The 13,182-nt window shown below is 42.6% G+C and overlaps 1 protein-coding gene across 1 annotated transcript in view; it reads right to left on the minus strand.

Moving 5' to 3' along the window:
• The window catches only part of LOC106584012 (phosphatidylinositol 3-kinase regulatory subunit gamma), a 327,133-nt gene that overhangs the window by 187,496 nt on the left and 126,455 nt on the right, over positions 1-13,182 (minus strand). Inside the window, exon 5 of the mRNA XM_014168762.2 lies at positions 10,727-10,858. Within this exon, the coding sequence (XP_014024237.1) occupies positions 10,727-10,858 (132 nt within the window). The remainder of the gene's footprint in view (positions 1-10,726; positions 10,859-13,182) is intronic.

The following is a 13,182-nucleotide window of genomic DNA, read 5'->3' on the forward strand; positions in this document are numbered from 1 at the left end:
AATTAAAATAGATTTTGGGGGGGTTGTATCATTTGATTTACACAACATGCCTACCACTTTGAAGATGTTAAATATTTTTTATTGTGAAACAAACAAGGAATAAGACAAAAAAACTGAAAACTTGAGCGTGCATAACTATTCACCCCCCTAAAGTCAATACTTTGTAGAGCCACCTTTTGCAGCAATTACTGTTGCAAGTATCTTGGGGTCTGTCTCTATAAGCTTGGCACACCTAGCCACTGGGATTTTTGCCCATTCTTCAAGGAAAAACTGCTCCGGCTCCTTCAAGTTGGATGTGTTCCACTGGTGTACAGCAATCTTTAAGTCATACCACAGATTCTCAATCGGTTGAGGTCTGGGCTTTGACTAGGCCATTCCAAGACATTTACATGTTTCCCCTTAACCCACTCAAGTGTTGCTTTAGCAGCATGCTTTGGGTCATTGTCCTGCTGGAAGATTAACCTTCGTCGCAGTCTCAAATCTCTGGAAGACTGAAACAGGTTTCCCTCAAGATTTTCCCTGTATTTAGCGCCATCCATCATTCCTTCAATTCTGACCAGTTTCCCAGTCCCTGCCGATGAAAAACATCCCCACAGCATGATGCTGCCACCACCATGCTTCACTGTAGGAATGGTGTTCTCAGGGTGATGAGAGGTGTTGGTTTGCGCCAGACATGCTCCGTGGGATGTTCAAAGTTGTGGATATTTTTTTATAACCCAACCATGATCTGTACTTCTCAACAACTTTGTCCCTGACCTGTTTGGAGAGCTCCATGGTCTTCATGCTGCCGCTTGCTTGGTGGTGCCCCTTGCTTAGTGGTGTTGCAGACTCTGGGGCCTTTCAGAACAGGTGAATATATTCTGAGATCATGTGACACTTAGATTGCACACAGGTGGACTTTATTTAACTAATTATGTGACTTCTGAAGGTAATTGGTTGCACCAGATCTTATTTAGAGGCTTCGTAGCAAAGGGGGTGAATACATACAGCATGCATGCACAACTTTTCCATTTTCCATTTTTTGAAACAAGTTATTTTTTTCATTTCACTTCACCAATTTGGACTATTTTGTGTTTGTCCATTACATGAAATCCAAATAAAAATCTATTTAAATTACAGGTTGTAATGCAACAAAATAGGAAAAACACCAAGGGGGATGAATACTTTTTCAAGGCACTGTTTATACATATATATTATAGGCTACAGTAAGTTTCTAAATAACATGTCCAGTGGCACACTGACTCACCAATTGATGATGAAGCCATAGGCTACTTGTTGTGGCAATAGCCTATCTCAAGAACTATAATCCATAGATGGCAGTTCCCATTCAAGTTAGGACTGGCCGGCATTGCTAGTGCACCCAACAGTCAAATTGACAGGGTAAGAGGTTTCAAACCGTTCTATGGATTATATGTCTATAGCCACAAAGCAACAAGCTGTATATTTGGCGCAGATGCTGCTTAAACTGCAGCCTTCTTGAGAGCGGGATCCTGAGTCCTCCTGTGGTTGGCGGTTGCAACAAAAAAATACTAAATATATACTTCATATATAATATACACTGTATATATAATATATAGTGTATATATTTCCTTTTTTGTTTTATTACGGGCCTGGTCCCAGGGTCTTCAGCCCTGGTAAACCCCTGCATTAATCCGGCCCTGTGTGCTGATGATTATAATGTTTCTAATACTAACATATACATTCCACTATGCCCAGCAAAGATAATTACATTGTGCTTACTGAATTAAATTAAAGCGATCTAGCCATTCAGACCAGACTTACTGATTGAACCTCTGTATTAACTACATAATAGGTACTAAAATCTAATGCAGCTAGCTATCTTCATTCACACATAATCTACATGGAGGTAGCAGAATGTGATCCATATTGACCTATTAGAGTAGTGCATTTGGACCTCGCAGGGTTTTCAGTGTTAAAACCCATGTTTGTGATTGATCCCAATAACTCAAAGTGCTCTGGACTTAACCCACAACCAGCAGTATGACCTCAGTAAATCTCTCTATCCTGACTGACATTGTGAATTTTAGCTGAGAGTGTTTGAGTTGAGCCTTAGTGGTGTGTGTGTGTGTGTGTGTGTGTGTGTGTGTGTGTGTGTGTGTGTGTGTGTGTGTGTGTGTGTGTGTGTGTGTGTGTGTGTGTGCGTGTGTGTGTGCGTGCGTGCGTGCGCGTATTTTAGCTGCAGACAGAGCAGAATGCAGCACCATAAGTGTTCAGTATAGAGCACCTCATGTCTAGTGATAAGGACTACTCTCCTGTTAGCTGCTCTTGTTGCCTGGCTGAGGCTGGCCTTTCTCTTAATGAGTTCCACCCACGCCTGGGGCCATTAGTGCTGGTTAAGGCTGGCCAAGGGTGCTTATATGAGATAAGTGTCTTAGGGTCAGGGGTCAAAAGTTAGCAGGGCCATGCACATACCTTTCAGGGGGCAGGTGTTAAAAATTTAAAAAGGGTACCCAGACTTGGAAACAGGCGCACGTGAGCTCTGTACAGGGCAGACCAAAGGACAGAGTAGGAGTGGGGGGTGGCAAACTAGACAACTTCAAGATAACTTTGGGGAAGTGGCTTCAGAACAACAACATCAACAAAAACTGTATACAAAAAATATATAATTATACCACCACCCAAAAGGGCACTTGAAGAGTGGGAGGGCAAAGTGGCAGGTGCTTGGGCACAGGTGACGGAGGAGGTGATGGCAGGGCAACGGTCATGTGTGTGGAGATGGAGGGTGTGTGTTTGTGTGTGCGTGTGTGGGAGTGTGTCGGGGGGCTGTGTGTCGGTCAGAGCTGTTAGATTATATATGGTTGGCCAATCCGCCTGATCTGGTAGAGGTCAGCTGTGTTGACCTTCTCTCGTCTCGCCTCGTCAGACCACAGACGCAGCCGATGACCACTACCCACCCAGACCCCCTGCTCTCCCTCCCCCAAAATCCATCCACATCCCTTCTGGAGCACATCCCGTTATCGCCCTTCCCTGTCCCCTCGGTCCTCATTAATACAATCTGACCCTGGCTCAATAGAGGACAAGGCTGGGAACTTGGCCTGTCCATCTGACCCTGAGAACCTACTGGACACTGGGAATGGGCACAGAGGAAGGGGGGAGGACCTTTGGGTGCCACTGATTGGTCGAGTGGCTTTCCATCTGTCCCTAAGGACACTGGGCAGACGCGGGAGGATCGGAGGATGGAAGGAAAGCAGGACGGACGGAAAGGAGGAAAGAGGGTAGACGTGGGTGCCATAGGGCTGCAGACCGGTCTAATGGCTTCCCATATGGATCTGACCTACTGGGCACAAGGACACTGGTAGCCCAGGGAGGAGGGAGAAATGGAGGGTTAGAGCTGGGTGCTAGGCAGACCTGGGTTCAAATACTATTTAGTGTATTTCAATTATTTTCAAAAACATTTGTAAATAAGTATTTAGGTTTTTTTGGGGGGGAAAGACAAGTAGTTGAGTATTGGAATGTATTTGGAAATACACAAATGCAATGACTCAAATACACTCCCATGCATTGAACCTACGTATTTGAAAATAGTATTTAAAATAAGTATTTGAAAATACCTTCAAATAGTAGGCTATTTATAGGAAATTATTTTAAAATACTCAAATTCACAGAAAATAAGTATTTAAATAACAAATATTCAAATACACATGTATTTGAACCCAGGTCTGGTGCTAGGACAGCTGACCGGTCCAATGGCTTTCCTGGAAGTCTGTATAGACATCAGTTACCTAACTATAGCTACCCCCCTTTGTTCAGTCCAGTTGGGTATGGTATGATGGGAAAGCTGGCCCTTTGCCCTGGGTTCTTAGAGAGGTCAACCTGAATCTAGATTATGCCAATAGAATGACTGACCAATTCTCTTGTCTGAGACAGACAGACACAAAGGGATGAGACTGAGACACTTGGCCGGAGTCTGCTGACGTTATGGTTACACAGTCAGTCGCATGGTCGGTCAGACTGACCGTGACCCTCCCCGCAGGCTGGTCAGTTGGTCTACCTCGCAGAGAGAAGGGTTTATATAAATGGGTTTAGGAGGCTTTGCAGGTGTGACAGAATCCACAATAGGGGGATTTGGGTTGGTATTGAAGGGGATTAGGTGTAATGCAGATCAAGAAAATTAAGGGGAAAAAATCAGAGAAAGGAGCTGAGGGAGGAAGGAAAGGGAGGACAGGTAAAGTGGGTTGGGGAATTGGTGACGATCGTCATAGAGAGAGAGAGCCCGGGAAAGACAGGCTGAGTTCTCTGCAGCATGACAGACAGAGAGACAAGCATGTACAGTGGGGGAAAAAAGTATTTGATCCCTTGCTGATTTTGTACATTTGCCCATTTACAAAGAAAACATCAGTCTATAATTTTAATAGTATGTTTATTTGAACAGTGAGAGACAGAATAACAACAAAAAAATCCAGAAAAACATGTAAAAAATGTTATAAAATGATTTGCATTTTAATGAGGGAAATAAGTATTTGATCCCTCTGCAAAACATGACTTAGTACTTGGTGGCAAAACCCTTGTTGGCAATCACAGAGGTCAGACGTTTCTTGTAGTTGGCCACCAGGTTTGCACACATCTCAGGAGGGATTTTGTCCCACTCCTCTTTGCAGATCTTCTCCAAGTCACTAAGGTTTCGAGGCTGACGTTTGGCAACTCGAACCTTCAGCTCCCTCCACAGATTTTCTATGGGATTAAGGTCTGGAGACTGGCTAGGCCACTCCAGGACCTTAATGTGCTTCTTCTTGAGCCACTCCTTTGTTGCCTTGGCCGTGTGTTTTGGGTCATTGTCATGCTGGAATACCCATCCACGACCCATTTTCAATGCCCTGGCTGAGGGAAGGAGGTTTTCACCCAAGATTTGACGGTACATGGCCCCGTCCATTGTCCCTTTGATGCGGTGAAGTTGTCCTGTCCCCTTAGCAGAAAAACACCCCCAAAGCATAATGTTTCCACCTCCATGTTTGACGGTGGAGATGGTGTTCTTGGGGTCACAGGCAGCATTCCTCCTCCTCCAAACACGGCGAGTTGAGTTGATGTCAAAGAGCTCCATTTTGGTCTCATCTGACCACAACACTTTCACCAGTTGTCCTCTGAGTCATTCAGATGTTCATTGGCAGACAGGCCTGTATATGTATTCTTGAGCAGGGGGACCTTGCGGGCGCTGCAGGATTTCAGTCTTTCACGGCGTAGTGTGTTACCAATTGTTTTCTTGGTGACTGTGGTCCCAGCTGCCTTCAGATCATTAACAAGATCCTCCCGTGTAGTTCTGGGCTGATTCCTCACCGTTCTCATGATCATTGCAACTCCAGGAGGTGAGATCTTGCATGGAGCGCCAGGCCGAGGGATATTGACAGTTCTTTTGTGTTCCATTTGCGAATAATCGCACCAAATGTTGTCACCTTCTCACCAAGCTGCTTGGCAATGGTCTTGTAGCCCATTCCAGCCTTGTGTAGGTCTACAATCTTGTCCCTGACATCCTTGGAGAGCTCTTTGGTCTTGGCCATGGTGGAGAGTTTGGAATCTGATTGATTGATTGCTTCTGTGGACAGGTGTCTTTTTTACAGGTAACAAGCTGTGGTTAGGAGCACTCCCTTTAAGAGTGTGCTCTAATCTCAGCTCGTTACCTGTATAAAAGACACCTGGGAGACAGAAATCTTTCTGATTGAGAGGGGGTCAAATACTTATTTCCCTCATTAAAATGCAAATCAATTTATAACATTTTTGACATGCGTTTTTCTGGATATTTTTGTTGTTATTCTGTCTCTCACTGTTCAAATAAACCTACCATTAAAATTATAGACTGATCCTTTCTTTGTCAGTGGGCAAACGTACAAAATCAGCAGGGGATCAAATACTTTTTCCCCCCACTGTAGATTAGCTAATGATTACTATACACAGCCTAGGTTAACAAAGCCGACTGTACAGACAAATTAATAAACCCACAGCTTGTTAAATGTGTTGATCACAAGCCTGCATCTCAGGGACCTTAGAAAGTTAACCAGAACCAGAAAGCCAAAGGTTCGGACAACTAAATGGACCAAGTGTCATTTATACACTGAGTATACAAACCAGTAACCTGTTATGGATAGGGGGCAGTATTTTCACGGCCGGATAAAAAACGTACCCGATTTAATCTGATTATTACTCCTGCCCAGAAACTAGAATATGCATATAATTATTAGCTTTGGATAGAAAACACTCCAACGTTTCTAAAACTGTTTGAATGGTGTCTGTGAGTATAACAGAACTCATTTGGCAGACCAAAACCTGAGAAGATTCCAAACAGGAAGCGCCCTCTCTGACCATTTCTTGGCCTTCTTGATCATCTCTAACCAAAACAGGGGATCTCTGCTGTAACGTGACACTTCCTACGGCTCCCATGGGCTCTCAGAAGGCGGCAAAAAGCTGAATGGTGGCTTTGCAGGCCCTGGCTGAAAAACATTAGCGCATTTTGATAGTGGTCGATCAGAGAACAGAGACTGGAGGCGCATGCACGAGGTGACCCCATGTTTTTATTCTTTCGTCTTTGAACGTAAACAACGACTCCCGGTCGGAATATTATCGCTTTTTTAGGAGAAAAATAGCATAAAAATTGATTTTAAACAACGGTTGACATGCTTCGAAGTACGGTAATGGAATATTTAGAATTTTTTTGTCACGAAACGCGTCGGGCGCGTAACCCTTCGTCACCCTTGGATAGTGTCTTGAACGCACGAACAAAACACCGCTATTTGGATATAACTATGGATTATTTTGAACCAAACCAACATTTGTTATTGAAGTAGCAGTCCTGGGAGTGCATTCTGACGAAGAACAGCAAAGGTAATCAAACTTTTCTAATAGTAAATCGGAGTTTGGTGAGGGTCAAACTTGGTGGGTGTCAAAATAGCTAGCCGTGATGGCTGGGCTATCTACTCAGAATATTGCAAAATGTGCTTTCACCGAAAAGCTATTTTAAAATCGGACATAGCGAGTGCATAAAGGAGTTCTGTATCTATAATTCTTAAAATAATTGTTATGTTTTTTGTGAACGTTTATCGTGAGTAATTTAGTAAATTCACCGGAAGTGTTCGGTGGGAATGCTAGTTCTGAACGTCACATGCTAATGTAAAAAGCTGGTTTTTGATATAAATATGAACTTGATTGAACAAAACATGCATGTATTGTATAACTTAATGTCCTAGGCGTGTCATCTGATGAAGATCATCAAAGGTTAGTGCTGCATTTAGCTGTGGTTTTGTTTTTTGTGACATTATATGCTAGCTTGAAAAATGGGTGTCTGATTATTTCTGGCTGGGTACTCTGCTGACATAATCTAATGTTTTGCTTTTGCTGTAAAGCCTTTTTGAAATCGGACAGTGTGGTTAGATAAAGGAGAGTCTTGTCTTTAAAATGGTGTAAAATAGTCATATGTTTGAAAAATGGACTTTTCGGATTTTTGAGGAATTTGTAATTCGCGCCACGCGTATCATTGGATATTGGAGCAGGTGTTCCGCTAGCGGAACGTCTAGATGTATTAAGAACACCTGACCCACACACCTGACCCACACACAAGCCTGTCAGTGCGCTGTATCATATCATCACTAATGACACTGTGCGAATCTTCTACCAGTTTAAAGGTGTTGTAGGCTAAATGTCCATGCCAAGTTTCGGTTCCAACATATCATTGCTGTAGCCTACAGAAAATGGCATTTTGGTTGTTAAAACGTTTGTTGTGACTTTACATTCATGAATCTGATGACTGTTATTTATCTAATCAACTAACTATGTTTAATTGTTACCCGATTCAATTAGTAATGTAACAATTAACTCATTAGGAATTTGGGGCACCACGAGAGCGGCTGTTTAAAGAGTTACCATCTCCTGAATTAAACTCTAAAGGTCTTTACCTATCACATCCATAAAACAGTCAACTTATTAATCATAACCTCATATCTTATCATCATTCTGAACAATCGTAACCTCCCGCATCTGCAAAAACCTCAAGCTTACTTATAATTCAGTACTACATCAAATTGATTTAATTATTTATTTACTAACTAAATGGTAACACAGGATAAACATACACACTTAACCCGTTTGGAGTAAGAAATCATGAATATAATTACGTGTAAATATCTTGTTTCTTATAAGCGTCCGGACTCCTTGAAAGTAGCAGCTCTAGCCATTAGCTCGGTGCGGATGTTGCCTGTAATCCATGGCTTCTGGTTGGGAAATGTACGTATGGTCACTGTTGGGACGATGTTGTCGATGTACTTATTGATGAAGCCGGTGATTGAGGTGGTACACTCCTAAATGCCATTGGATGAATCCCAGAACATATTCCAGTCTGTGCTAGCAAAACAATCATGTAGTGTAGCATCTGCATCATCTGACCACTTCCGTATTGAGCGAGTCACTGGTACTTCCTGCTTAAATGTTTTGCCTGTAAGCAGGAATCAGGACAGAATTATGGTCAGATTTGCCAAATGGAGGGCGAGGGAGAGCATTGTACGCGTCTCTGTGTGTAGAGTAAAGGTGGTCTAGAGTTTTTTTCCCCCTCTGGTTGCACATGTGATATGCTGGTAGAAATTAGGTAAAACTGATTTTTGCCTGCATTAAAGTCACCGGCCACTAGGAGCGCCGCTTCTGCATTTTCTTGTTTGCTTATGGCCTTATACAGCTCGTTGAGTGCGGTCTTAGTGCCAGCATCGGTTTGTGGTGGTAAATAGACGGCTACTAATAATATAGATGAGAACTGTCTTGGTAGATAGTGTGGTCTACAGCTTATCATGAGGTATTCTACCTCAGGAGAGCAATACCTCGAGACTTCTTTAATATTAGACATCGCGCACCAGCAGTTATTGACAAATAGACACCCTCCTCCCCCTTTTTCTCTGCCTTTTCTTTACGCTGATGACGGGGATTTAGGCCTTGTCTCTACAAAGCAGTATATCCTTCACGGTAGCAGCTACATTATATACAAAATGAGTTACAAACAATGCGAAAAAACAAATAAAATAGCAGTTGGTTAGGAGCCCGTAAAATGGCAGCCCTCCCCTCCGGCGCCATATCCCTATTTATCAGCGTTAGCTCTCATGTTAATAATTTGACCGCACGCCTTGCGAGTTGATACCATTCTCTTTTATGTTTTACTTTGTAAAAAGAAGCTGTTACTGGACTTTTATTTACTGTAACTCTATTACTGATATAATTTACTGTAAGGGAAATGAAAACATGCGGGAAACAAATGATGCCAGTCAGCCTGCACAGCTGGCCCATTGAAACGACACCTAAATTGTACCAAAACTAATAAACACACAATATAACAGTATAGACAATATTAAATTGACAATAATCTGATGAGTGACAATATTAGGCCTATCAGTTGTCAAATTGTACATGAAGAGATGGGCGCATCTGTAATTTACATGTAAAGATGCAGGGAATGGATCATCACTTTATCAAATCTTCCTTCAGAGTCACATGGAGGTAAAACATTTTATATATAGTATCAGACAGAGCAGAGCATATTCTGCAGTTTCTATTACACTTACCTTTGTCAAATAACTCTCATAATTCAAGAGGTGCAGCTCTATTTCCAAATGTCACTTTTTCCAAGAATATCTGTGCTGTCCGTGCGGCAGCATTGCTCTGGCTACTAAGCAAAAACTAGTAACATAGTAAACTTAAAATTAAAATATACTATTTATTTATGCCATTCATCCTTTACAATTGTACATGATGTTGTTTAGGAATACAGCAGATAATTTCACCTGCGCACCTGGCTGGTTATATAATTTATTATCTTTTTCGTTCAAATTTGTCAAAATAAGCTGTAACTGGACTTTATTAATTACTATAACTCTATTACTAATTGAATCTACAAATAAAGTTGATCAAATAGATTACACAAATGTTTTTATTGTAAGAGAAATTAAAATAGGCTACAGGCCTACATTTTTTCTAGGACTTTGTAGAACTACACAAAACATATCCTTTACTATTGCATATTTTCTTTTTATGTGTATATTTCCACTAATATTTCTTCATACAATTAATCCTTTATAATAGTTTATGCACTATTTATCAAGAATTGGTGCTTATGTTTGCTGCACTTTGCGGGTTGATATGCATCTGATGCATATGTTATGCTAAAGGGACGCCAGGCAATGTTCTCTAGCGGGTACTTATAGGCAGAAAGATCTGGCGGTTCTAGTGTTAAAGGGATACTTTGGGATTTTGGCAATGAGGGCATTTATCTACTTCCCCAGAGTCAGATGAACTTGTGGATACCATTGTTATGTCTCTAGCATAACACAACTAACATAACTAGCGTTAGCATAATGACTGGAAGTATATGGGTATATGCTAACATCTTCTAGCATTCTTGCAGATACCCATAGTCTGCCAGTCATTGCGCTAATGCTAGTTAGCATTGGCTCACAAAACTAACTCTAACTTCCTTCATACTGGACACAGAGACATAAAAATAGTATCCACGACTTCATCTAACTCTGGGGAAGTAGATGAAGGACCTCATTCCGAAGTATCCCTTTAATCCTGGGTTAAAATTGTTCAGAACTTAACCTTATTTCAAGTGACAGCAGAACTCTGTGATGGGCTAGCCGCAATAAGTCTGTGCAAACTGTATCTATTCCATATGGCCAAGCTGATTATGGACTGTGATGTTTGATGTTAGTTAATCATTACCATTGTGAGTGTACTGTTACTGTACCTTGGGCAGTGTAGACCAGTTCACTGTAGACCACAGCTGGGATGATGGGGGAGGGCAGGTCCTGGAGGAAACCCCTCAGAGTATCAGACAACACTGCCTCTTCATACTGGTCCACATCCACTGAGACTGGGTCTGAGAGGGAGGGAGGGAGAATAGGAGGGAGGAAGAGAGTACGAGAGGGAGGAAGAGAGTACGAGAGGGAGGACGAGAGTACGAGAAAGAGACTTGTGTTAAGAATCACAAATTCTTCAATCCTATGTAATTTACAAGAGAACACAAAAAAATGAAATGTGACTGGCAGCTCATTTTTCAGCTGTACTAGTGGAGACAGAAGTGTTGGTACAGCAGCAGCCTGACACTGGATGGTATTCTGAGCTGTAATGAAATGAGTCAAAGGAGTGTCAGGGTCATTTAGCTCTGGGGAAACAGGCACATATCAGTTAGAAACAGATAAAGAACTTTCCAGATGTACTACATACAGGGAAAGAATGCCCTAAACCAGCGGGATGTGGACAAAACAGTCACAGAGATAATATGTGTGTGTGTCTGACCTGGGTGATCAGGTTCATTGCATTAGGGGAAGACAAGCATTGATTTCTCTAAAACGAATTGTCAAATAAACTTTCCAATCATGACGGCCCACTAAACCAGAGGTATATTTATATCACTGTGACCTCTTTCTGACCCCCTTCCAACACAATATGATAATTAGAGAACAGTTCTGTAGCTTGTGTGGGCGTGTTGTGGAGTCACTGATCCTGCCCCTCCATGTGGAAAAGTCATACAGAGGGCAAGACATTATATTAATTTTCACTGTGTTCAGTGACATAGAGGATAGAAGAACGATATTAATGTATGTTTCATGGCACATGCTAGTGACAGTCAACCTGTGCTGGGGTTAACTGTTTTTCTATACTGGGGTTGACTGTGTTTGACTGACAGTAGTAACTCTCTGTGAGGATGAGGACAGGATGAGGACAGTCCTCTCATGGCTGAAAGTAATGGCTCTACTGTAAGGATGAGGACAGGATGAGGAGTGAGGACAGGATGAGGATAGGATGAGGAGTGAGGATTGGACGAAGACATTCCTCTCAAGGCAGTGCATCTCTGTGAGGATGAGGACAGGATGAGGACAGTAGTGGCTCTACTGAGGCAGTGCTGCCTCCCAGTTTAATCACAGCTAATGAACAGGCTCTAGGGACCTCAACCAGCATCATTACACCACTGCTGCCCAGTCAGACTACAGAGGATTGGGACCAAGAAATCCCCACATCAATTCCCTCCCTCCCTAACTCTTGTTCTGCTATCTCTCCCTCCCTCTATTTCCTTGCTGCTATCTCTTTGAGGGCTCTATTTTAACAACTCAATGGTACATCTAAGCGCTGTCGGTAGCGCTACAGGTCCGTGGGTGCGTCAGAAATACTTTTTTGCTATTTTCACAGCCATTATTATGAACGCAATAGCTGGCGGTAGTGTGAAAGGGCTGGGTTTTGATTAATAAACAAGTTGTAGGTGTGACGAGGGCTTGGCCACTCACTGGCCCATCAAGGTGTTCAATGGCTTAATACTACATGCGTGTCTTATGTTCTGACGGCCTTTGCATTATCATCAACTTCAATTCGCAAGGGGGCACGGAATATTCTCATCCATTGTGGATTGATACTACAGTTTATTAAATAGCATAGGCTACAGTAACGAGTGATAGCAACAGTAAACAAGTAGACCATTTAGAAACCTTTTATGGGTAGGCTCCTTGGCTAATGCATGGCAGGATAAGAAAGGTAACAGACACATTGCTGTTGAACCAGATTTTGTTATAGTAGGGTAAGGGTAGCCTACTATAAGAGCTCATATAAAACAGGTAAATTACCAATCCTGGGATTGAAAATAGAAAAGCGGCGGCTTTAATAGGTAGATATTGCAAATTAGTGTGCGTTTGACAATTGTGCTGGATTAACGCCAGCTGAAAATAGAGCCCTGAGGGCCTGGGCCATTCTCTGCCTTTCGCATGCCCTGAATTTCTCTCTTCCTTTATATCTTGCTACCTCCCTTTGTTTTTGTCTCGTTCCTTGTCTCTCTCTGGCTACCACTTACTCTCTGCTCTATTGGGCCTGGAGAATCCAATCTCTTCTCCACTCCCTTCTCTCACTCTCTTCCAATTCCCCCCTATCCCTTCTCTTCTGCACACCCCTCTCTCCGAATACCTGCCAGCTCTCAGAGTGGAGATGTGGCGTCACAAACAGCTGTTTAATCCCCTCCAGAAAGGATTAGCTTCCCAACACTTCAGCAGGGCCAGGGCAGGGGCACACCAGGCCAACTCCCTCCAGATCAAGTGTGACAGTCGTAGAAAACTGACAGGGACTGACCCCCCTCGATCTAGCAACCTTTTGGTTACTGGCCCAACGCTCTAACTACTAGGCTACCTGCCACCCCAGGAATGTACAATGGGGTCCATA

The sequence above is a fragment of the Salmo salar genome, chromosome ssa23 (assembly GCF_905237065.1).
Source record: "Salmo salar chromosome ssa23, Ssal_v3.1, whole genome shotgun sequence".
Taxonomy (NCBI): domain Eukaryota; kingdom Metazoa; phylum Chordata; class Actinopteri; order Salmoniformes; family Salmonidae; genus Salmo; species Salmo salar.